The sequence below is a fragment of the Akebia trifoliata genome, chromosome 2 (assembly GCF_017979445.1).
Source record: "Akebia trifoliata isolate Shusen 1 chromosome 2, ASM1797944v1, whole genome shotgun sequence".
NCBI classification, from domain to species: Eukaryota; Viridiplantae; Streptophyta; class Magnoliopsida; order Ranunculales; family Lardizabalaceae; genus Akebia; species Akebia trifoliata.
In genome coordinates, this window is record NC_141376.1 from 7,246,853 (window position 1) to 7,273,472 (window position 26,620).

At 35.3% G+C, this 26,620-nt stretch overlaps 4 protein-coding genes across 5 annotated transcripts; 3 read left to right on the forward strand and 1 right to left on the reverse strand.

Moving 5' to 3' along the window:
- Positions 1-780: 780 nt before the first annotated feature.
- LOC147409218 (scopoletin glucosyltransferase-like) lies at positions 781-2,633 on the forward strand. Its single transcript, XM_086426579.1, has one exon. It carries the CDS (start codon positions 918-920, stop codon positions 2,373-2,375), a length of 1,458 nt encoding a protein of 485 aa, XP_086282705.1. The 5' UTR covers positions 781-917; the 3' UTR covers positions 2,376-2,633.
- A 4,533-nt stretch (positions 2,634-7,166) lies between these two features.
- Positions 7,167-9,181, forward strand: LOC147409219 (scopoletin glucosyltransferase-like). Its single transcript, XM_086426589.1, has one exon. It carries the CDS (start codon positions 7,451-7,453, stop codon positions 8,906-8,908), a length of 1,458 nt encoding a protein of 485 aa, XP_086282715.1. The 5' UTR covers positions 7,167-7,450; the 3' UTR covers positions 8,909-9,181.
- A 1,137-nt stretch (positions 9,182-10,318) lies between these two features.
- On the forward strand, positions 10,319-12,533 carry LOC147409220 (scopoletin glucosyltransferase-like). The gene has a single exon (XM_086426600.1). The coding sequence runs from the start codon at positions 10,924-10,926 to the stop codon at positions 12,379-12,381; it is 1,458 nt and encodes a 485-aa protein (XP_086282726.1). The 5' UTR covers positions 10,319-10,923; the 3' UTR covers positions 12,382-12,533.
- Positions 12,534-12,598: 65 nt separating this feature from the next.
- LOC147409221 (uncharacterized) lies at positions 12,599-19,294 on the reverse strand. Of its 2 annotated transcripts, XM_086426622.1 has the most exons (3): positions 19,002-19,294; positions 13,235-13,658; positions 12,599-12,960 (listed from the first exon to the last, which is right to left on the reverse strand). In XM_086426622.1, exons 1-2 carry the CDS (start codon positions 19,155-19,157, stop codon positions 13,275-13,277), a joined length of 540 nt encoding a protein of 179 aa, XP_086282748.1. In that variant the 5' UTR covers positions 19,158-19,294; the 3' UTR covers positions 12,599-12,960; positions 13,235-13,274. The 2 variants fall into 2 exon arrangements, with proteins under 2 accessions (XP_086282748.1, XP_086282737.1); XM_086426611.1 differs by lacking the exon at positions 12,599-12,960 and having other exon boundaries at positions 12,995-13,658; positions 19,002-19,293.
- Positions 19,295-26,620: the final 7,326 nt, after the last annotated feature.

Here is a 26,620-nt window from a genome sequence, read left to right on the forward strand (position 1 = left end):
AATTCTTCTGCGTGATCAACAAAGGGTCTTGAATTCAAAATCTCTCTTTTTTGAGGGAGGTTCTAGTCATTATGCTCGACAAATAAATAAATAAAAATACGTAGAAGTACCTTAATTTGATTAGGATTTTTATCAGATCGGATTGGAGTTGATAAAAAATAGATCCAAAAATTTATCAAATCTTCATATTTCAATTCAAATCCAATCCGAAAGTCCAAGTAAAATCTGATCCATTGCAGCCATGTAAACTAGCTGTGAGAGCTTCTAGAATCTTGAAAACGAGATCTACTCAATCCTCACCCGCTTTTCTCCCCCCAAAAAAATGAAGGGAAAAAAATCATTTAATTCGACTGAGGTGAGGTTAAATACAATGACGTACACGATGACGTCTGATCTTCTCTTTCATTGCTGTCAGTTGCTGACGCCCTCTCACTTTTATTCGTATATTCTTTCATTGCTGATGTTGCTGTCAGTTGCTCTGAATCATCAGGAATCATCCAACCGTCCAAGCCTTAACTAGAGACAAGAAAAACGGTGGATCCGGTCTTTGTTATGATTTTAAATTCCCTCTCTTGCAATGGTCTAAATTGACTCGATACAAGCACCAGACCAGTCTTGTGCACCAATTAACTGTACTCGATGACGTCTCGTACTCTCTAATTTTATTCGGTGATTCATCTCCAGGGCCCATCCAACCGTCTAACAATAGTGGATCCGGTCTTAATTAGTATTCAATTTAAATTCCTTCTTTTGCAATGGTCTGAGTTGACAATCTACACGCACCAAACCAATCTTGTGCTACAAGAAACTCTAATAATTGAATTTTATTAACTAACTTCTAAATATATAATCAGTTGTATTGCTCTCTTCACATATCTAAGTTTCTCTTTTCCCTCAGATCAACACAACAATCCTTCATGGGTTCCGCAGCTCCTCAACTTCATATATTCTTTTTCCCACTCATGGCTCATGGCCATACGATTCCAATGATCGACATCGCTAGACTATTCGCTTTGCGCGGTGTCAAATCAACCTTAATCACCACTCCCATCAACGCTGCCTCCCACTTATCTGAATCTATCCAGCGAGATAGACAATCCGGCCTAGATATTAATATTCAAATAATTCGATTTCCTTCAGTGGAAGCCGGATTGCCAGATGGTTGTGAAAATTTAAATTCCATAACATCACCAGAGATGATTGTGAACTTCTTAACTGCGATTAATCTGCTCCAAGAACAGGTCGAGCAGCTTTTAGAAGAACACCACCCGAATTGCATCGTCGCTGACATGTTCTTTCCTTGGGTAACAGATGTTGCAGCTAAATTTGGTATTCCTAGGCTTGTCTTTCACGGGACGAACTTCTTTTCGGCTACTATGATGGATAGCTTAAATCGTTATACACCACACAAAAATGTTACATCTGATATAGAGACCTTTTTGGTGCCAAGTCTCCCAGACCAAATAGAGATGACGAGGACACAAGTTGGTGATCTTGAGGGAGCTGGCCCGTTGAAGGAATTTAAACAGAAAATGACAGAATCAGCGCTGACGAGTTATGGATTCTTGGTGAACAGCTTCTATGAGTTGGAGCCGGCTTATGCCGACCACTACAGGATGGTAATGGGAAGGAAAGCATGGCACATAGGCCCAGTTTCGCTCTGCAACAAAAACACCATTGACAAGGCTCAAAGAGGGAAGAAATCCTTGATTGATGAACACTACTGTTTAAATTGGCTCGACTCCAAGAAACCCAACTCGGTCCTTTATGTTAGTTTCGGGAGTCTATCACGGTTCAGTAATGCTCAATTAATGGAGATTGCGATGGGTCTTGAAGCTTCAGGATTTCCATTCATTTGGGTAGTGAGAAAGGCAAGAAAGGAAGTAGAAGACGGGCAATGGTTGCCCGAAGGCTTTGAAGAGAGAATTGAAGGAAAGGGTTTGATAATTAAAGATTGGGCTCCACAGGTGCTCATCCTCGACCATCCGGCCATTGGTGGGTTTGTGACTCACTGTGGGTGGAATTCCATACTGGAAGGAGTGTGTGCAGGCGTTACCATGATCACTTGGCCGGTGTTTGCCGAGCAATTCTTGAATGAAAAGTTAGTCACTCAAATTCTGAAGATTGGAATCCGGGTAGGAGTCGAGGTGAGGAATTCATGGATAGAACAACTGGATGTTTCGGTGAAATGTGAGAAGATAGAGAAGGTGGTGACTCAGTTGATGGGAAGTGGAGAGGAAGCAGAAGAGATGAGGAGGAGAGCAAAGGAGCTTGGAGAGATGGCTAAGAGAGCTGTGGAAGAAGGTGGGTCATCTAGCGCTGACTTGACTGCTTTGATCGAAGGGTTGAGAGTGTACCAACCACCATCAGTGTAGAAAGGAATCAGATAATAAAGAAATGGTCTGCGCATATATTTATAAACATTCATGTCATGTCATGTGTGTTTGTCTGTTTGTGTTTTTGGGGGGATTTTATCTGGAATTATTGTAATACTTCGTAGGGCATGATGTAATCATTCCATTTTTCTTCCTTTGAACATCTTGCCAGCAAGTCCCACCTTTGACATAAGATCCCTCTTTGTCTAAGTTTTCAAATCATTTTCACCACAAATCTAAGTTAAAGAATTCATTCTAAGGAAATTAAAGAATTCATTCTAAAGGAGATGCAGGTACAATGTACTTGAGATGGATTATAATAAGTGTAATGATTTTTAAGGAAATTATCAGAAAAAATCAAAATAAAAATTATTTATAAAAAAAATATTAATTTTCATGAAATTATATATATATATATATATATATATATTGGAATTGGAGAGTGTAAAATCAATATTAGACATATGGTGTAAATAAGAAAAATATTGATGATCGATCACACGACAATTAATCTATATTTTAAAATATTGATTAATATATCTTGCATTAAAGTTTATTTGATTAAGATTGTAATCTTATTCAAAAATAGGAAGTCTCCTAATTGATTTAAGAATATCTATTTATAAATAAAGATAGATTTTATAAATAATCCTAAATGATTTTATTTTATTTTTATAGTTTTACTTTCTAAGTATATAAGGTGAACTATTAGGTAAAGGGAAGGGATACTCTTGGGAGGAGGAAAGAAGGAAAATAAGGTTAGATTTTGTAAATTTTGTATTTGTTTCAAGAATAGTATAAATGCTCTTTAGAACCCGTTGACGTTATCCGATTTTAGAACGAACCTCGTGAACAAATATTGTGTTTTGTCTTTTTTTTCCTTTCCCTTTTCTTTGATTATTTTTATGTATGATTTTTTATCGTTTGCATAAATCAATAACAACGAAGATCGATTGTTAGGGGTAATTTCAAGGAATTGAAGATATCCAATATTGTACCTTTACAGAAACCTATTTCACTACTTCAATTGGCAGTTCTATATTTTTTTTTTTTAATTTCACGAGTTGAAATGGCATAACTATTTTTTTTTTCTTTTTCAAACACTTAAAGTGGCTCAAGTTAAAAAATAAATAAATAAATTCCGCCATTTAAAGTGGCACACAATATTTTTTTTAACATTCCAAGTGGTGCGCTTTAGGTTTTTTGAAAAAGTATGATTAGCCTTAATAAGTTAGCACGTGCTTCACCTTTACTAAGGGTCCTTGGACTCACCTTGTGGCATCAAAAACATGATCCAATACTCTAAGATTGTAGAGGAAAAAATTCTTGGAACTTGAAAAAATAATAAGTCATTTCATTGTTGAAGTTTAACTTTAAAATTTTGAGTTAAATGAAAGTTCGTTAGCCGTCCATTTTCAAAACCTTGGATCAAGTCAAACAAAAATGTTTTCTTATTTTTTTATATTTTGGATATGAGTTTTTTCATGAAATTTAGAGGGTTGTGGTGTTAGATTGCTAATGTGAAAATCCATTCAAGTAAGGCAATCTAAGTAAGGCTTAAAATGTTTCCTAAGTTAGTAAGAAAAATGTTTCTCTTTTGAATCTTCAAAACCTTTTAAGAAAAATGCATCAAAAGAGAAACATTTTGCTTATTAACTTATTAAACATTTTAAGCCTTATTTAGGGTTGTTTTGCTCAAATGAATTACCACATTAGCAATCTACCACCACAACCCTCTAGATTTCATAAAAAAACTCAGATCTAAGAAAATAAGAAAACATTTTTTTTAGCTTGATTTAAGATTTTTAAAATGGATAGCTAACGAACTTCTACTTAAGTCTAAATTTTAAAATTAAACTTCAACGATGAAAATATCTTGATTTTTTTTTAAGTTCCTAGAATTTTGTTCTCTACAATCTTGAAGCATCGGATCATGTTTTTTATTCCACGAGGTGAGACCAAGTACTCTTAGTAAGGGTGAAACACTTGTTAAGTAGGTAAGGCTAGTCATACTCTTTTCAAAAAAAACTAAAGTATAGCATAATTAAAAAAAGTAAAATAAAAAATATTTTGGGTGCCACTTTAAGTGGTAGAAAACTTAAAAATAAATAAATAACGTGTGCCACTTTAAATGGCCGAAAATATATATAGGGTCCCATTCGGCACAAAACCATTTACCCAACCATTTTTGTCTTACATGGGTTAGAAGTTTTGGAATAGGCTGATTTTTGGTGAGGATGATATCTACAATTAGGAGATCATCCTCACCAAAAATCAGCCCATTCCAAAACTTCTAACCCCATCAAAAATGATTTACAAAAAATGATCGGTCTACGATTTTTCAACTTGTAAACATGGGACTAGAAGTTTTGGAATGGGCTGATTTTTAGTGAAGATGATCTCTTCACCCAAAAATCAGTACATTCCAAAACTTCTAACCCATCTAAGACAAAAATGGTTGGGCAAAATGCTTGGTGCTGAACTAGACCCTCTATATATATATATATATATAGGGAAATGTTCAGCACCCAACCATTTGTCCAACTATATATATAGGGTCTAGTTCAGCACCAAGCATTTTGCCCAACCATTTTTCAACAAAAATTGGACGGTCTAGAAGTTTCATAATGAGTTGATTTTTGGCAAGGATGATCTCCTCACCACAGAGATCATCCTCCCAAAAAATTAGCCCATTCCAAACATTTTTGCCCATATAAGACAAAACGCGTTGTCTATATGTGTGTTGAAATGGTTGTCGTTTGAACCTGACCCTATATATATATATATAGGGAAATGTTCAGCACCCAACCATTTTTGTCCTACATATGTTAGAAGTTTTGGAATGGGCTGATTTTTGGTGAGGATGATCTCCTCACCATAAAGATCATCCTCACCAAAAATCAGTCAATTCCAAAACTTCTAACTCATGTAAGACAAAAATGGTTGGGCAAATTGTTGGGTAAATGGTTGGGTGCCGAACGGGACCTATATATATATAAAGTTACGCTACTTTAATTGGCAAAAAATCTTAAAAAAATAAAACCACCACTACAAGTGGCAAAATAGGTTTATATTTGTAATTTCACGAAAATTGATATTTTTTTATAAATAATTTTTTTTATCCCCCCTCCCTTTCATATGCATAATCATAAATCTTTTCTTATCTATCCTGAGGCAAATGATCTACAATTCTGGGATGAAGGCTTAGGGGGCGTCATATTACCTTGACTCTTGTAATAATGTGCATCTCATTTACATTATTATAATGCATACAACATTATATCTATCATCCACAACTTATATTTATCACATACTGTGGAGGATATTTCTCTCTAAGTACCAAGGGGGCGACACGTGGCACTTAGGAATTCGAGTTAAGCACAGAGATCAGGGCCAACTCGTCTAAGGGGTAAATTCGGTGACTCAATTACAAACCAACCATGGGTTCGAGTCTTGGTTGGTCGGGTAAATATTGAGCGAATGATGAATGGTACAACTGTTCAATTAGTCAAAATCCCTAAAAATTAAGGATTAAATCAAGAGTGGTTAAAATCTTGGTGAGGAAAAGTTTCGAGGAAGAAATGTATGAGTACGGGATATTGACTATATATATTCCAAAATCTCCATCTAAATTAGATAAGGGTAAAATCAGTAACAAGATCTAAAGGAATCTTAGGATTTCATCTCTATAAATAGATGGACAGAAATATTAAAAGGCATGGATTTTCCCCCCTCTAAACTGGATACTATTTTTGTATTAAACTTCTGACTTAGACATCGGAGATGTTGTTTTGCAAGCACACCCAAGAAAATGAATAGAAGAAATCACGAGACATTGTCATAGATCTCAAGGTAGTACAAGTTTTTTGCATCTACACATACCATAGATATTTCATGAGATTCACAAATAACACTCCTATCACCATGGATTCGTCTATTATGTACTCAAAGTTCTTCTCTCTTAAAACTAGAGTCATTTCAAACATGACACATGCACATAAAACAAAATGAAGGAGAGAAAATGTCTTATTTGATAGCAATTGCAATTGCACTTGGAAAATCTAACTATGTGAAGAAGATGATAGAAGTATAGTCTGGATATTTCACATGTCAAAAATGGTGAAATTGGTGTTCAATCACTATTTAGAAAGAAAAAGTTTACTAAATGTTTTGCTCAGCTAAGTCAAAAAACATATAGACTATTTCTAAAGAAGTCACTCTGCAAGGGTACTTTAAGTAATTTTCTCTAAGATAAATCCTTCTAGGTGGTCAACAAAATGTCTTGAATTCAAAACCTCTCTTTTTTTGAAAGGAGGCTCTGGTCATTATGCCTGACAAATAAATAAATAAAACTACGTGATAGAACCCTAACTTGATAAGTATTTTTATCAGATCGGATCGGAATTGATTAGAAATAAATCAAAAATTTTATCAAATCTACATATTTCAATTCTAATCCAATCGGAAAGTTCAAACTTCAGATCCAAATTCTATTTTTTTTTGGGGATTATATCAGCTTTGATACCAAGTAAAATCTGATCCATTGCCAGTTATGTAAACTAGCTGTGAGAACTTCTAGAATCTTGAAAACGAGATCTACTCTATCCTCACCCACTTTTCTCCCAAAAAAATGAAGGGAAAAAAAACCATTTAATTCGACAGAGTTGAAGTTAAATACGTTGACGACAGGATGACGTCTGATCGTCTCTTTCTTTGTCTAAGATCCAATCCCAATCAATCAACCAGTCTGGCGTGCCTTCTCATACTTTCTGACTTTTATTCGTATATTCTTTTATTGCTGACGTTGCTGTCAGTTGGTGCAGACCGTTCGATGGTCCTCTGAATCATCAGGAACCATCCAATCATCTAAAGCCTTAACTAGAAACAAGAACAACGGTGGATGCAGGCTTTGTTATGATTTTAAATTCCCTCTCTTGCGAGTACCAGACCAGTCTTGTGGACCAAGTAACTTCAGTCGAATGTTATTAACCAACTTATAAATATCTAATCAGTTGTATTGCTCTCTTCACGTATCTAAGTTTCACTTTTTCCCCAAATCAACGCAACAATCCCTCATGGGTTCCGCAGCTCCTCAACTTCATATATTCTTTTTCCCATTCATGGCTCATGGCCATTCGATCCCAATGATCGACATCGCTAGACTATTCGCTTTACGAGGTGCCAAATCTACCTTAATCACCACTCCCCTCAACGCTGCCTCTCACTTATCTGAATCTATCAATCGAGATAGACAATCTGGCCTCGATATCAATATTCAAATAATTCGATTTCCTTCGGTGGAAGCCGGATTGCCAGATGGTTGTGAGAATATAGATTCCGTAACATCACCGGAGATGATTGGGAACTTCTTCAACGCCATTAATATGCTCCAAGAACCGCTCGAGCAGCTTTTAGAAGAACACCGCCCGAATTGCGTCGTGGCTGATACGTTCATACCTTGGGTAACCGATGTTGCAGCTAAACTTGGCATTCCTAGCCTTGTCTTTCACGGGACGAGCTTCTTTTCGCTTTGTTTGGGGGATAGCTTAAAGCGTTATGCACCGTACGAAAAGGTTACGTCTGACACAGAGACCTTTGTGGTGCCATATCTCCCGGACCAGATAGAGCTGACGCGGACACAGACTGTTGATCTTGGAGTAAATGAGCGGTTTAAGAAAATGAAAGAGAAATTGGAAGAATCAGAGCTGAAGAGTTATGGAGTTTTGGCGAACAGCTTCTATGAGTTGGAGCCGGCTTATGCCGACCACTACAGGAAGGTGATGGGAAGGAAAGCATGGCACATAGGCCCAGTTTCGCTCTGCAACAAAAACACCGTGGACAAGGCTCAGAGAGGGAAGAAATCATTGATTGATGAACACTACTGCTTGAATTGGCTCGACTCCAAGAAACCCAACTCGGTCGTTTATGTTAGTTTCGGGAGTCTATCACGGTTCAGTAATGCTCAATTGATGGAGATTGCGATGGGTCTTGAAGCTTCTGGATTTCCATTCATTTGGGTAGTGAGAAAGGTGAGAAAGGAAGTAGAAGAGGGGCAATGGTTGCCCAAAGGCTTTGAAGAGAGAATTGAAGGAAAGGGTTTGATAATTCAAGATTGGGCTCCACAGGTGCTCATCCTCGACCATCCGGCCATTGGTGGGTTTTTGACTCACTGTGGGTGGAATTCCATACTGGAAGGAGTGAGCGCAGGTGTTCCCATGATCACTTGGCCGCTGTTTGCCGAGCAATTCTACAATGAAAAGTTAGTCACTCAAGTTCTGAAGATTGGAATCCGGGTAGGTGTCGAGGTGTGGAATCCATGGATAGAACAACTGGATGCTTCGGTGAAATGTGAGAAGATAGAGAAGGTGGTGACTCAGTTGATGGGAAGTGGAGAGGAAGCAGAAGAGATGAGGAGGAGAGCAAAGGAGCTTGGAGAGATGGCTAAGAGAGCTGTGGAAGAAGGTGGGTCATCTAGCGCTGACTTGACTGCTTTGATCGAAGGGTTGAGAGTGTACCAACCATCATCAGTATAGAAAGGAATCAGATAATAAAGAAATGGTGTGCGCATATATTTATATACATACATGTTATGTCATGTGTGTGTTTTTGGGGTGGATTTTATCTGCTTTGCTGCCCAGTAAAGTGTCGGAATTATTATAATGGTTCGTTAGGCATGAGGTAATCAATTTTTCTTTTCAAGTTTTTCTCTCATTTCCTTGAACATCTTGACAGCAAGTCCTACCTTTGAGGTAAGATCCCTCTTTGTTTAATTTTTTTTCTAGTTCCTTGAATTTTATCCTCTACAATCTTCTTGAAGCATTCAATCGTGTTTTTTTTCATGCCACAAGGTCAGTATAAGGACCTTTAGTAAGGGTGAAACACTTGCTAACTAGTTTAGGCTAGCCATACCCTTTCGGGAAAAAAAAAATCCTAAAATGCGGCATAATGAAAAAAGGTAAAATAAAATAAAATAAACATTTTGAACGTTAAGTGACAGAAAAATTAATTAAATAAGTAAATAAATGTGTGCCACTCTAAATGGCGGAAAATATCTATATATAAAAGTAATGCCACTTCAATTGACATAAAATCTTAAAATTTTAAAACCGCCACTTCAAATGGCAAAATAGGTTTCTATTTGTAATTTCACAAAAATTGATATTTTTTTTATAAATAATTTTTTATCCCCTCCTATCCTCGAGATATGTATAATCATAAATCTTTTTTTATGTATCCCGAGACAAATGATCTATAATTCTATGCTGAGGGCATAGGGGGGCATCATATTATCACGACTCTTATAATAATGTGCATCTCATGTACATTATTACAATGCATATAATGCAATATCTATCATTCACAACTAATATTTATCACATACCATAGATATTTCTAGAGATTCACAAACAACACTCCTATTACCATGGCTTCGCCCACTCTGTACTCGAAGTTCTACTCTCTGAAAACTAGAGTCATTTCAGACATGACACATGCACATGAAACAAAATGAAGGATAGAAAATTCCTTAATTGATTGCAATCGCAGTTGAAAAATCTAATTATATGAAGAAGATGATAAAAAAAGGTAGTTTGGACATTTCACATGTCAAAAATGATGAAAATAGTTCTCAAGTACCATTTAGAAAGAAAATATTTACTAAATATCTTGCTCAATTAAATCGAAAAACATAGGGACTGTTTCAAAAATAGTTCTTGCACACGAGTACTTTAAGGAATTTTTCCTAAAATAAATCCTTTTGAGTGGCAACAGAAAAGGTTTTGAATTCGAAACCTCTCTCTTTTTGAAAGGAGGCTCTGGTCATTATGCCTAACAAATAAATAAAAAAAACTACGTAACATAACCGTGATTTGATTATGATTTTTATCATATCGGATCGAAATTGATCAAAAAATTTATCAAATTTACATATTTCAATTTGAATCCCAATCCAAAAGTCAAAACTTTAGATTCAAATTCTATTTCTTCAGATTTGATCAGATCGGATACCAAGTAAAATCTGATCCATTGCCAGCCATGTAAAGTAGCTGTGAGAGCTTCTAGAAACTTGAAAACGGGATCTAATCAATCCTCACCCGCTTTTCTCCCCAAATAAATGAAGGGAAAAAAATCATTTAATTTGGCAGAGGTGAAATTAAATACCTTGACGTACACGATGCGTCTGAACGTCTCTTTCTTTGACTAAGATCCAATCCAGTCTGGCGAACATTGTCATACTTTCGATATCACTTTTATTCGTATATTCTTTCATTGCTGATGTTGCTGTCAGTTGGTGCAGACCGTTCGATGGTCTTCTGAATCATCAGGAACCATCCAACCGTGTAAGCCTTAACTAGAGACAAGAACAACAGTGGATCCGGGGGCTTTGTTATGATTTTAAATTCCCTCTCTTGCAATGGTCTCAATTGACTCGCTACAAGCCCCAACTTTACTCGAATGCTATTAACTTACTTATAAATATCTAATCAGTTGTATTGCTCTCTTCACGTATCTAAGTTTCTTTTTCCCCAAATCAACGCAACAATCCCTCATGGGTTCCCCAACTCCTCAACTTCATATATTCTTTTTCCCATTCATGGCTCTTGGCCATTCGATCCCAATGATTGACATCGCTAGACTATTCGCTTTACGAGGTGCCAAATCTACCTTAATCACCACTCCCCTCAACGCTCCCTCCCACTTATCTGAATCTATCAATCGAGATAGACAATCTGGCCTCGATATCAATATTCAAATAATTCGATTTCCTTCAGTGGAAGCTGGATTGCCAGATGGTTGTGAGAATATAGATTCCGTGACATCGTCGGAGATGCTTGTGAACTTCTTCACCGCGATTAATATGCTCCAAGAACCGCTCGAGCAGCTTTTAGAAGAATACCGCCCGAATTGCATCGTGGCTGATACGTTCATACCTTGGGTAACCGATGTTGCAGCTAAACTTGGCATTCCTAGCCTTGTCTTTCACGGGACGAGCTTCTTTTCGCTTTGTTTGGGTGATAGCTTAAAGTGTTATGCACCGTACGAAAAGGTTACGTCTGACACAGAGACCTTTGTGGTGCCGTATCTCCCAGACCAGATAGAGCTGACGCGGACACAGACTAGTGATCTTAGAGTAAATGAGCGGTTTAAGAAAATGAAAGAGAAATTGGCAGAATCAGAGCTGAAGAGTTATGGAGTTTTGGCGAACAGCTTCTATGAGTTGGAGCCAGCTTATGCCGACCACTACAGGAAGGTGATGGGAAGGAAAGCATGGCACATAGGCCCAGTTTCGCTCTGCAACAAAAACACCGTGGACAAGGCTCAGAGAGGGAAGAAATCATTGATTGATGAACACTACTGCTTGAATTGGCTCGACTCCAAGAAACCCAACTCGGTCGTTTATGTTAGTTTCGGGAGTCTATCACGGTTCAGTAATGCTCAATTGATGGAGATTGCGATGGGTCTTGAAGCTTCTGGATTTCCATTCATTTGGGTAGTGAGAAAGGTGAGAAAGGAAGTAGAAGAGGGGCAATGGTTGCCCAAAGGCTTTGAAGAGAGAATTGAAGGAAAGGGTTTGATAATTCAAGATTGGGCTCCACAGGTGCTCATCCTCGACCATCCGGCCATTGGTGGGTTTTTGACTCACTGTGGGTGGAATTCCATACTGGAAGGAGTGAGCGCAGGTGTTCCCATGATCACTTGGCCGCTGTTTGCCGAGCAATTCTACAATGAAAAGTTAGTCACTCAAGTTCTGAAGATTGGAATCCGGGTAGGTGTCGAGGTCTTGAATCCATGGATAGAACAACTGGATGCTTCGGTGAAATGTGAGAAGATAGAGAAGGTGGTGACTCAGTTGATGGGAAGTGGAGAGGAAGCAGAAGAGATGAGGAGGAGAGCAAAGGAGCTTGGAGAGATGGCTAAGAGAGCTGTGGAAGAAGGTGGGTCATCTAGCGCTGACTTGACTGCTTTGATCGAAGGGTTGAGAGTGTACCAACCATCATCAGTATAGAAAGGAATCAGATAATAAAGAAATGGTGTGTCTGTTTGTGTTTTTGGGGTGGATTTTATCTGCTTTGCTACCCAGTAAAGAGTTGGAATTATTGTAGTCATACGTTAGCGTAAGGCATGATGTAATCAATCCATTATTATTTTTCTTTTCAAGTTTCTCTCTCATTTCCTTGAAACATCTTGACAGCAAGTCCCACCTTTGAAATATTAGATCCCTCTTTGTTTAATTTTTCAAATCATTTTCACCACAAATCTGAATTCTAGAATTCCAAGATTCTTTTAGAGGACATGCAGATACAATGTACTTGAGATGGATTATAATAATGTGCCTCTCATGCACATTATTATAAGTGCTTACAACCTTATCTCTATCATCCATAACTTATATTTATCACATACCATAGATATTTCTTGAGATTCACGCACAGCAATCCTATCACCATGGCTTCATCCACTCTGTACTCGAAGTTCTACTCTCTCCAAACTGGAGCCATTTAGGCCATGGCACACGCACATGAAGCAAATGAAGGAGAGAAAATGCCTTCTTTTTCCAGGGTATGGAGAGGTCACAGGTTAAATCCTGAATACACATTAATCAGAAAAATAGCCAAAAATTGATCAAAATATGTAGCTCGGATTTGTCTCCACTATTAGTCTAACCACTCAAAAAATACAAGATTTTAAAGACAGACACAACTTACAATACATGAAAGCATTTAATTATCCTCCATTCAAAACAGGGGATCCAGCATTTTTTGCTTTTAAAAATACAAGGATAGCATCTTAAGTATGCAAGCAGTCAATCACAATACATAACAATATTACGGTAATCATGTATGGACTAGAGGATTTACATTCAGTAAAAACAGGCACACGATGAGTAATGTTAAAACATCAGGTTTGGGAACACCAGTATGCTAGGTGCTCCTCTTTCCGATGATTACTCACAAGTCCCCCACACTGTAAACAGATGAAACTGCTTCCATCCGAAAAGGCGTCCAACATGATTTGCTTTCTGCCAGATTTTGCAAGTATAGAAGTTCCATGAGCATCTGGTGTCACATCCATGGAGGGGGAGGGGGGGTCCCCTGTGTCAAATGGTGATGGTTCAGATATCGATGATGGCTGTGCTTCAGCAATGGCACACTCAGCAAATAAGGATGCCAGCTCATCAGCAGCAGTTTTTGCTTGCAGTTTGTTTCTGTATAACTGGCGAGCACGGTGCAGTGTTTGGAATACAGCCTCATCTCCACCATCACATTTCATTGCCATCATTACCTGTTTTTCAAGCTAAATAATTACTAACCCCCAAAAAAAAAAGAAAAAAAAAAAAAATTATTGTAATTCTCGTCTGCATCATGAATCTCAATCATTATGGAAAATATTTATAATTAAATAAATAAGAAGGATGCACTTGAATCTCAATAAATGGTGCAGGTTAGAGATTGTATCAAGGAATCAAACTCCTGGAACCTAGGAACCTAGGAACCAGATCATTCCGCTTGTCACCTAGGAACCTAGGGGCAGCCTCCAGCCTGCATGCTTGTATTCAAAAGATGTAGTGTATTGCCTGGTTCCAGAAGCATTGCACCCCTAAACACTATCAACAAATTCCTAGGATTTTTAAGGAATAAAGATTGGTACCAAGTAACAAATGACGAAGGATTGCATTTAGTTGACACTAAATGTAAAACAAAATTACATCTTCCATGAATCTTGATCTATTGTTTCAAAAGGAGATCCCTTGATGTTTATAAAATGCTGAGGTAGTGCTTTCCAACAAGAATGAAGGTATATGCAACAACAGTATAACTATTTTGCCAAATAGTATAATTTACAGACACTAGAAATAGTAAATGGAGAAACAAGAACTATACGGATACTTTGAAGTCCAAGGCTTCAAAACAAAGTTGCAACGTAACACGGACACAGTAAAGGTACATCATGGACACAGCAGTTGCACTTGAAAAATGAAGTATCCAATATGGGCGCAGCATCAGCATCCTTTTTTATGGGTCCACATAACACAGAGAAACAAAGCGCTAGTTAAGATCATGCCCAAGAAATACCCCCAAAAAATCATTTCCATTGTCTTGGATCCTTTTTGTAATAAGAAAAGAAAAGATACATAGTCTCAAAGAAAAGGCATATCCAATTTGCAACAGAAGCTGGCGACAGATTTGGACTGGGTGGCTTAAGTACAGATTTGACTTCCAAAGTGCCAGTATTAACTGATGAATACCAATCAAATTGAAGGAGAAATTTACAAGATATGTTTCATGTAGACCAATGTTATGAAAATCACCAACTATTTATTACTTCCAAAATATATTTAGCCTTTTTTAACAAGATGATTGATCAGGTCCACGGAATAAGCATATCCAAGAAGAGGAAGTTGAGATGTATGAGAAGATAGACTAGGAAGGAAAAAAAACATCAGAAATACGCATGTCTGATTCATGTTAATATAACTAGTGCTTACCAGATTCATGTTTCATACACTACAGTTCCCTCAACTCCGCAAAGCAGTGACCTACGCATTGCTTAAACCATGTTTTAACAATAGTGATGTGCAATTGCATTATTCTCTCGCACGTATCATTTTTGTGGTTAAACTGGTCACCAATGATTAGTTTTTCATGAAAATATAATAGTTCATTCTTCATTGGTGTGCTGAAAAAGCTTGCCATAAAATCAAACTATATTTCTCATTTCTAGTATAACTAAAGGCCCTTATTCTAGTCAAGGACAACCCACAAGCAACCACCCACTTGGGCAGTCAGGAAAGTTAATGTCATAAATTGATCATTTGTACAGTACAATCTCATGTTCCACACCTACGGACAGTAACACATAAGATTGATCATAGGTAAAGGGGAAGAGAGGGGTCCCTAACATTTGCAGCTAAAAACAATAATTCCCCAATAAAATATAACCGTCATTATCAAAGCCTTGTCCCAACAATGTGGGGTCAGCTGAACTAATCATGCTCCTCCATTCAAGGATTCAACATAATAGAAGACAATGAAGGATTCAAACTCAAGAAACCTAAGCTACAAATAGTGCCCTGTCTATAGACCTCTATTAGCTTATTGAGTAAGCTCGAAGTTGGGTGGCCAAAGAAGAAATTCTAGATCATTTTATCCCTTCTCAAAAACAGACTCACCATAAATTGGTACCCTCCCTCAATTTCTCTCAAGCTTGTTGGAGAGAGAGCAAATAAAAGCCAGTAAATATTTGTTTTGCAGCAAAACCAACGACGACCCAAGAGAGGGTAAGAAACTAAGAACAAGAATTTAGAACTAATATTGAAGGAACAACTGCAATAAACCCATGTTCTTACGGGGAAAAAAGAAAGAAATATTACCAACCAGGTTTGAGAGAACCCAGGGAAGCAATATTGAAGGAACAATTGCACAAATCCAGCAATAAATTAATTTTTTTTTTGTGAGAGTGAAGTATCTCGAAAATACATTGTGGGGTCAAAAACAGGATTTTGAATGCAATCCATTATTGTTCGCATAATCAGAATCAAAACCAAAATAAACCAATATTACGCCATAAAAAGCACATAACCTATCGTCTGTTTTGAGAGAGAATTTGTGATCTGGGTTTCGCTCTGAAAAAAGGTACTTGCAAAAATTCTTGAAACCCAAAAGAAACACAAACATAACACAATAGCTTCCTCTTATGAGAATTTTATTTTTTTGGATCTGGTTTTCTTTAGAGAAGATGCACCTCGTACTTCACACAAAAAACTTCTCCATACAAAACTAAAAGAACCCTAAAAAATAAAAATAAAAATCTAAGATTAAGTGTTCAAGGAAAAGAGAGTAGATGGTGACTAAATGGAGGGTTTGCTGGCTTTTGTTTAGTTTTACACGGGTTAGAGGTTTCTGCTGGAACCCATGTTCTCAGAAAAACAGAACATTGGAAGACAAACCCTAAGAAGGGACAAGGTTGCTTTGGTTTCTTTACCTTTGTAAAAAAATTACACTTTGGTTTGATGGGTGAAAAGGGATATCCTTTGGAATCTAGACAGTTTTCTTGTCTAGAGTGGTTATTTTTCCTGCTAAAGCTCCAATGAGCTTGAGAGAGATGAGTTCTCTATTAAAGATAACTCTCCAATGTATGCTGAGCTTGAAAGATGGAAAAAAAAATGAGGAATAAATTTGAGATAGAGGAGCATTTTTTGAAAGGACAAAAAAACCAAACTAAAGCAACATATGTTAAGTTCAAATGAAGGGCAGCTTTGTCCAAGAAAAGTAGGGAATGTTACAACATACGCACACACGCATATGTGTAACAATTAGTTAAATTGAATTTAAAGGTTCTTTTTTAGATGGTATTCCAATAGAGATCTTATAGTGCATGGCAATATAGTCTTCATTAGATACAATGTACAACAAGATATCATACATTAAGAAAATATTCGATTAAACAAGGAAGAATACTGAGGAGCCTATTTTTTAAACCAAGGGAGCCTCGTAAATTGCACTATAATAGGATATAAATTATGGTCCAAGTGGAGAGAATGTCAGAAGAATGGGAAGAAAAGCCTATTTACTCACTCCCTTGATTGGTAATACAAATATGAATTTAGGTCAACACTCCACTACACAATTGTAAGTTTCCTCAAGTCACAAGTTCATGTAGTTTAATTTAACTTTACCAATGGAAAGGTGTAATTTAGAGGGGGGAAATGAACAAAAAGTCAACAATAAGATACAAACTAATGTTACGTAAATGAGAAGATCACTATAGAAAGCAAGAAACAAAAATACAACTTTAGCCCAATTTAACTATCCCCACCTAAACATAAAGTAATCAAACCAAGACCCCTAAATTCCACTAAAATCGATGACCAAGAATGCCCATTTTCTTATAATATTTGGTCGAAATTCCTTGGTCTCTTCGGTTTGAATTGGGTTCCTCCTCGTAAGTTCTCCTCGTTGTTAGTAGAATGGACTAGTAACGTTTTCCACTCCAGAAAAAGGATTCTTTGGGCTTTGCTCCCCTCAGCTATCGCTTGGGGGATCTGGAACGAAAGAAATAACAGAGTGTTCAAGAATCAGAGTAGCAGTTCTCATGCAGGTTTTTTGGAGATCTTGGGTTTGTTATACCTTTGGTCAAAGCAGCATATAGAGTTTGCGGGGATTACATTTGATGATTTTGTGTTTAGATGGCACTCATTTTGTAATTACTAATGTTGTTTTTCGTTTCTTTATTGTTCTTATTTGAGGCTTTCTCGGCCTCTTTGTTTCTTATTTCCTTTCTGATCAATATATTATACTTTTCAAAAAAAAAAAAAAAAGCTATTTTCTTTCATACAAACCTTTTTTTTTTTTGGTATTTAATACATTCCAAATGTCCCCATACACGCTGAAAGGTATCACCTTCCATAGAATCATCTCGCCCAAGGCGAAGCCCTTAGCATACCACTCTTCAAAAAGATATGGTAAGAAACTTAACCAACAAATATACATATTTCGATACATGGAAAATGGTGCCGAAGCCAATATTTGGATAAGTCTTAGATAATGGTGACTATGGAGAATGGTCAACTTGATGTATGAATTTAAGATCTCTTCCAAACTTCATCAAGGGAAAAATCTAATGAAATCCCCAATAGGACATAAAACAAAAGAAAGCCAACTGATATGATTTCAGCATGTACCACGAAACCAAAAGATAACACCAATGAGAAGGGACTCCTCCCATTCCCTTTTCAAATTAAACTCGCTCTCTCTATATGTAAATCATCCAACATTCTCTTTTAATGATTAATGGTATCAAATCTCATATGCTTTGTTAGGGAACCTAAACCAATAGGCCAAAAGGCCTAGACCTATTGGAACACGTCAAATTTAAGTCCTTGACAAGCACGTAACAAGCCACCACGCTCTGCAGTTGACATCCACAGCAACTATCACTCTTGGCGGGACACTTCTCGCTACTTCTCCTAGGGTTTTCCCTGTAGTCCTCTCAGGTAGCTTTTTTTTTTAATCGAATCCAAGAAGTGGGGTTGGCTCTAATACAAAATGTTAGGAACCTACAACAATATGCAAAAAAAATCCTAGGCACATTGGAATGTGTCAAATTTAACCCTTAACCAGTTAGGCATCTTATAGAGATGTGTGTAACCGTTAGAACAAACAAGATCATAGCGCTAGTCAATCAGACTCACTTAGCAACCCAAGAAAACAAGGAGAATAACAATAATACGTGTGCGATAACCAAAAATAATTGACATGGTCTATTAACAAACTAATCAGTTTCGTTGATTGTATTAGTTAAGAATTTTATAAAAATAAAAAAAGATTTGGGGAAAATGTCATATTAAAGCTTAATCCCAGTCACATCATTCTTACCATCATCGCAAGAACTCTTAATTCATGAGTTGTAGGGAAATCTACGCCACCAATAAAAGAGAAAAAATTTATATGTGTGTCCCTAAGCTTAAAATAAGAATGAAACCCTAAATAAATACAAGAAACTACTCAAAATCTTTAATTGAATTACAGAGAAAATTTTAATCTTTCAAACAGGAAAAGAAATTAAATAATCTAAGGGAGAAAACCCAAATCAAAGAGAGAGGTGGGTTTGGGGGGATTGATTTACCGCTTGGAGAGCTAGAGAAGGCTTTCCTTCATTAATGAGTTGGCGTGCCATTGTGAGCAAACCCTTTACGTTCTCGTTGATGTTCGTCGACTTCCTCTCTCTCTCAGTCTCTACCTCCATCTCAATGTCCATGCCACTCGTGCCCATTATGTTCATGTATGGTTTTTCCCCTCTCTTTCTCACTCTCTCTGTCTCTTCCGTCGCCTCCTTTTCCTTTTAATTCTTGATTGATTAATTGATACAGGTGCTCTATTTCTTGGTGGCTAGATGCTTCTAGCAGATTCGTTCGCTTCTCTTCTCTTCTTTTCGTGGTTTAAATTAGGGGTGCGACCTGGTTCGGTTTAAGGTCAAAATTGAAATCCAACCAAATACCATTGAAATCAAACCAACCCAAATCGAATTAAAGTCATTTTGGTTTGGATCAATTCTATGAATTGCCAATATTTTATAAATTATAAATAATATTTTTTAATAAAAAATTAAATATAAAATATTATATAATAAATCATAAATCTATCCATAAAAAATCATTAAGTTACTCATAAAAGAGCATTAATCTTTGTCCTAACTCTTAAAATAATTCGTAATAATAATAATAATTTATTATTTTTATTTATTGCGTAGGGATTCGGTTTAGTTTAGTTCTATACAAACTTGATTTGAGAATCGAATCAAATTGATCGATTCTCCATTTCGTAATCCTGAACCAAACCGCAACTTATTCCAAACTGAACCAAACCACCCCAAAGCTATCTGTTCGATTCGATTCTTGATTTAAACTAGACCAAGTTGCACCCCTAATTTAAATACTCATTGGAAATGGAGACCTCTATGACTATGAGTGATAAGATGCCTTTAATTAGGATTAGATTTACTTTATAAATTACATTTCATTTGTTTCCCTTCATAAATTAGATTTCATTTGTTTTCGATAGGGGTGCAACTTGGCCCGGTTCAAATCGAGAACTGAAACAAATCAATATCTTTGAATTGTTTTGATCTGATTTGGAACAAGTTGTTGATCGGTTTTGGATTTAGAAAATGAAGAACTGATTAATTTGATTTGATTATAAGTTTAAGGTTTGTATAAAATCGAACCAAACCAGGAACCGAATCTTATATTATAAATAAATAAACTATCCATTTATTATGAATTATTTTAAAAGTTTGAACATAAATTGATGATTTACTATATGAAATTGTATGTTTATTATTTATAAGATATTGGCAACCCATGGAACAAATCAAACTTAGTTTGGTTTGAGTTGGTTCGATTTTATTAGCATTTCAATTCGGTTCTAGTTCTTATTTAGTGGAATCATCTTATCTTGGTTCGATTCCATTTTAGCCAAAACCCAAAGCAAACTGAACCAACTTGCACCCCTAGAACTAATTAATAGATATCATGAAAACAGTCAAAACTTTTTTTTATTAAAATGTATATTTTTAGAGTAGTATTCTAGAAAAATGTATGTAATTTCTCTAAAAAAGATAAAGTAGAAAGTTGTGCGAAAGTCACATGAAATTATTGTAGGTTTTTAATAAATTATTTTTTATTATAAGAGGAAAAAAAAATGCAAGAAATGCCTACTCTCTTTTCTGTGGCCAAGCACATGGGGGTCTTTTTCTGAAGTGTTCCTTCACTTGGATTCTCCATGCCTCCCTTGCTCCAGAAGAAGAAAACCTAAATCTCAATCTATTATCGATTAAGATGATTGTTTCTGCAAGTCGACTCTCTGTTTGAACTACAAAGAAGGGGTAAATCCTCATCTGTGCAAGAAGAGCCTTCAAAATAGGACATGGAACACGGTATGAAGTCTTGGAATGTTGCTTTGGATCGGGCGTGGATTCTTCAACTACAACTTTCAAGTGTTTGTTGAGGGTGAATTTTCAGCCACCAAACACCCAAGTTATTATCAACTCCTAGAGCCAACTTTCGAAAGTTGAACTCTTGAAAATCCAACTCTAGACCTTTGTTTTCCAAACACACCAAGTAAAATTAAAGAAAGGCCAATTGAGATTGTTTGAGTATGTTTAAAAGACCAATAACATCCCTAGTTAGTTCTAAAAGAGTAAAAGAGAGAAAATAAAAGGGCAATGGATTGAGGTAGTGAAAGATGTGAAAATACACTTGAATTAGAATATGAAAATTTAGATAGAGTTGAATGGAGACATGGTTTTTTAAAAATCATTCGAGACACCAAGTGAGTCTCTCAGTATCATTTATGAATGAAATGGGATGCCAAAACTGGAATATTTTTATCATTTTTAAAGACCATCTAAGGTGAGGATATGGGCTTACAATCTTATTGATGGTTGAGGAAAATGATCCTCATTATATTAGTTTAAATAATTGTAAAGCTGAGCCATTTGTAGCATTCCAAATTTTGGTGTGAAACCACACTTTCTCAGTCTTCTCTCGTTATAATAGTAAAGGTATATGTAGTATAAAGGCTGAAAGCAAACTACTTGAGAGTTAATGAGATAGTCAAGACCACACCTTAGGAAGTGGAGGCTTTGAGTTCGATTTCTCACTTAAGAGGCCACTCTCGAGCTTTATTTTAGAAATTATTTGGTTTGTGGGGAGAGGGGATTGCATGGGTGCTCTAAGAGGCCTGATACCTTTGTTCAAAAAAAAAAAATATCCCTCAAAGCAACTTAAGAAGCTATTTTGAGTTTGAGTTGAGATTTCCAGAGTTTATAAAAATTGGTAAAATCAACTAGGTTTTTGAAACCACCCACCCTTCTCCCAAATGGATGATATTGTTGATTGATGTTAAATAACCGGTGGTTTTCAGTTGATGATAAAGTTTTGATTTTATTTAAAATTCCCTATTATGATTATTATTTTTCTCTCATATTTTACACAAAGGAAAATACAAATTGTAATAAGACACTAACTATTAATATCATATATGTTTCAATATTCTTTTGTTATAATCATTAGATTACAAAGTGAATAGTACTGCACTAAGTAATTCAATTTTCTTGTACTGGTTCAAACCACGATCGGATACGCACCAAACCAATTTGTTTTTTATTCATACTAGATTCGTAAAATCAAGTGAACCACAAACCCACCGAGGTTTGATTGGGTTCTGCGAATCAAAGCATTTGATTTGACGAACTGAACAAATTGATTCGATGAACCAAACAATTTCTTATATTATTATTTTCATTGTTTATATTTTGAATTTGGATGATTATATTAATTTATTTTTATTTACCTTAGAATTTATTATATGGTTGAATTATATATATGCACAAGGGAGTCAAACCAGGTAACATAGTGCAAATAAAAACACGTGTCACCATCCCAAGTGTGCATTGTGGAATCCAAATTTCTTTCTTGAAAAAAAAGTATCCATGCTCATCCAAGCAAAATCTATGGTAGAGCTAAGCATAATCTATTACATTCCCAAACCAACCCACCCAACAATCTTATTTGTACCCAATTCCATGTACCGATTACCCATGTTATCATGGGTATCTCCATGTTCATCCAATGGAATGGATTATCGATGTGAGAAGAAATAGCTCAATTGACTTTTGGTCAAAGAATGGACCACATGCATTTTGCAAAGGGTATCCTTAATATCATTCATTTTACGGGAATGTGTGGTGATAGAATTACTGGCAAAATCCTAAGTTTTATTTATAAAAATGTGAGTCATCTTATCTACTCAATCATTACTCCTTAATCTTCCCCTCCAATTGTGCTTCTTGAATTATTGGCAACACTTCTGAAATCCGAATGGAGGCTATCCACATTTATATTTTAGATTTCAAAAACTCTAATTTCATTTGTTTTATTTCAGGTTACCAAGTTTATAATCAAAATCCATAAGTTTTGAATCATCGATGGGGGATAATGGATGAATTTAAATATTTTGAACAAGAAATTAGAAAATAGAAAACAGGTACAAACTTCAACTTTCAAAAGTGTTACCAAGCACAACCTTATATTTTAGATGATGTAGATCGCACTTATTCCTTGGATGGTTATCTATACCAATCTTGACTATAAGGATGTTGAATTGTCAGTATCAATAAAATAAAATAAAAATATTATGATGTAGGATTTTCCTTGTCAAGAAGTTTCGCATATCTATGTTGAGAATTAAAAATGTTATTAAACGAGGGGTATGATATTCCACATAATGAAGTTAAAAACTCTCTCTCTCTCTCTCTCTCTCTCTCTATACATACATACATACATATATATATTTATAAAAGGTTGCATTTTTTTGATAAAATCTTAGGCAACATTCTAGACAAAATTTTATCTTATATGACTAAAAAATGGAATGGACTGATTTTTTGTGATGATGATTTCTATAGTCAATAAATCATCCTCACAAAAAATCAGTCAATTCTAAAACTTCTAACCCCATGAAAAGTGGTAACAAACTAACGGTAAAAATTGACGGTTCATGATTTTTCATCTTATAAATTAGGGATAGAAATTTCAGAATTGGTTGATTTTTTGTGAGGAAGATTTTCTCATCATAGAGATCATTCTCACAAAAAATCAGTCCATTTTGAAAATTTTAATCTATATAAAATAAAATGCTTTGTTTAGAATATTGTTTGAGATTTTGTTAAAAGAACGCCACCTATATATATATATATATATATATATTAGACAAAGTTTTGTCTTATATGATTAAAAAATTTCGGAATTGGTTGATTTTTTGTGAGATGATCTTTATAATTAATAGATTATCCTCACAAAATATCAGTCAATTCTGAAACTTTTAACGCCATGAAAAGTAGTTACAAATTAATAATAAAAAGTTAGTGAATCATTATTTTTCAACTTAAAAATTAAGGTTAGAAATTTCATAATTGATTGATTTTTTGTGAAGATAATTTTCTCACCATAGAAATTATTCTCACAAAAATTCAATTTATTCTCAAACTTTTAAATCATATAAAACAAAATATTTTGTATAAAATATTATTTAAGATTTTGTCGAAAGAACGTTAGCCAGATAGGGATCAACAGTCAAAGACTCAAACCAACATCCCCGCAAACGATTAAAGCCGTTGGTAAATAAAAATCTGGAAAGATGCGACGGTAGACAACTTGTAAACACCACGTGCTAATTTTTTTCACAAAACTTTTGCATATTTGCAAGCACCTCAACTTGCTATGACCAAAACCGAAAAAAAAATCCAAATCATTCTCTTCTTCTCTCTTCTTTCTTCTCTTCTGTACCAAACTCTAATCCTCAACCTCTCGATTCTCTTCTTCACTATCCAACTCTCAGGACTACAGGATCAGAACATCACTAAATTAGAAACTTCCAAAATCAGAATCCTAAAGGAAACAAAAAAAAAAAAAGTTTCCTTCTTCGTTTCCAAGTCTAACTACCTGAATTCCAACAATTATAAATCTTTCTCACTTCTTAGATTCTCTCTTGTACCAAGTCACAAGCAAATACTTTCGAGAAGGAAATCGAATTTGGAGAACAATGGAGTGTTTTAAAGTAAGTTCTTCTTCTAATTTTCTTTTACAATTGATTTGTTAAATACCATCTCTTTAGCATTTTACAGAATGTTCTAACAATTCTTGGAGAGTTCTTGAGAACCAATTTTCCCCAATCATGTGAGAAAATGGAGAGGTTGAGGGAAAGAGAATGATTTGGGTTGCATATCGGGGAGGTCCTTGCAAATATGGAAAAAAAATTAGTGAAAAAAATAGTTAGTACGTGATGTTTACAACTTGTCTACCATCGGATTTCGCAAGATCTCTATGTATCCAAAGACTTTAATCGTTTGTGTGGATGTTGGTTTGAGACTTTGACTGTTGATCCTGATCATATATATGTATTTATATGGGTCATATTCGGCATCCTATGTTTACAAAAAATAGACGGTCTACAATTTTTCAACTTGTAAGCATGGGGCTAGAGGATTTGGAATGGGTTGGTTTTTGGTGGATTTACTTATCGAAGAGATCATCCTCACAAAAAATTAGTCTATTCTCAAAACGCTAATCCATGTAACACAAAACACGTAGGGTGTCGAACATTTCCTTGTAAATAAGGTCGGGCTCAAGGGACAATGAGATAGTTAAACATCTTTTCAATTATGGGTTAGAAGTTTCGGAATAGGTTGATTTTTTGTCATAGATATCATTTTCATCAAAAATCAGTTTATTCAAAAATTTCTAATCCCAATTTACAAGTTGAAGGATCATGGACCATTAATTTCTAATGTTAATTTGTAAATCACTTTTGATGGGATAAGAAATTTCAAAATGGGTTGATTTTTAGTGAGGATGATCTCCTCATCATAGAGATCATCTTCACCAAAATCGGCTCATTCCACAAATGTGGTTTTTAAAAAAAAGTTTGGCTATCTTATTATTCCTTGAATGCAATATATATCCATATCCCTCTCCCTTGAACAAAAATTGGCTTTTAGTTTGCTTACGACACTTGACACTATACAAGAGAAGACATGTACAAATCAATTCCATTTGAAGCCAATTTTCAAGTTTGTTTCAACAACTTTGAAGGTATGTTATCAAACTTGTGAAGATTAATTTCATAAGTTGAAGGTGTCTATTGGAAACCTAAAAGGTATTCTTTTGGAAGTGTTCACAATCTTATTTCTGATAAGAGATTCACATTGCAATCCATAAATTAATCTTCTTTTGATTTTATTAGTATCCTCAAACTTTGATTAGAGAAAGCTTTTGCAACTATATTATTTATGTGGAAAGTTTTGTTGGAGTAGGTTCCATGGGTTTTTCCTCCATATTGAATAATTTTTCACATAAAAATATCCGTGATCCTTATGTGATTTGTTTATGTTAGGTATCATTTTTTTAATTCCGCAATATACATTGATAAATCTTCATTGACTTGCACACGAAGGAAAAAAGAATGAATAGCTTCTCAATAGAGGATATGCATTAGCATAAGGATTTATTTTTCATGATGTGCACAAAAGATAAAAAATTAAAAAATTAATATTATTAAATTAAAATAAATTGATGCAAAAAAAATTGAATCAACATCTAACATGATCTTATCCAATCATTTGAAAGTTGTTAAAGCACCATCATTTCAAAACTCGTCCGATACAAAGATGTATCATCCGAGTCATCTCGGTATTAAACATGGATGAGACAGATGGATGAGCTTTTTTGATTTTGTAGAATCTCACGAAACGAAAGATACATCTCATCTGAGATATTCGAGATCAATGAGTTTTACCAATTTTCATGATTGAAATCATATCATTTTCATCCCAGAATCGATTTTTATCTCTCTTCTCAATCAGGTAAGCCAAAGAAATTAAAGAACAAAGGGTTTGAGATTAAATGGGATGAAAAACTTCATCTTCTTTATTAGATTTTTTCAAATTTTTTAAATGATTAAAAATCATTATCTCAATGTTAAACGGGACGACTCAAACAATACTATACGAATCGTTCGAATCAACTCGATACTAAGCATGTATGAGATGAGACGTAGGAACCAAGTTTTAAAACCACGTAAAGCACTCAAAAGAAATGTAAAAGAGAAAGAATGTTTGGAAATTTCTCTTAAGAATTGGAGGGGACACGGAGATTTGAACGTGCACGTTTTAAAAGTCTTAGCACA

Coding starts and splice junctions, on each gene's coding strand:
- LOC147409218 (XM_086426579.1), top strand. CDS start 918: ATGGGTTCCGCAGCTCCTCAACTTCATATATTCTTTTTCCCACTCATG.
- LOC147409219 (XM_086426589.1), top strand. CDS start 7,451: ATGGGTTCCGCAGCTCCTCAACTTCATATATTCTTTTTCCCATTCATG.
- LOC147409220 (XM_086426600.1), top strand. CDS start 10,924: ATGGGTTCCCCAACTCCTCAACTTCATATATTCTTTTTCCCATTCATG.
- LOC147409221 (XM_086426622.1), bottom strand. CDS start 19,157: ATGAACATAATGGGCACGAGTGGCATGGACATTGAGATGGAGGTAGAG. Junction 13,659..19,001: donor CTTCTCTAGCTCTCCAAGCG/GTAAATCAATCC, acceptor CTTGAAAAACAG/GTAATGATGGCAATGAAATG.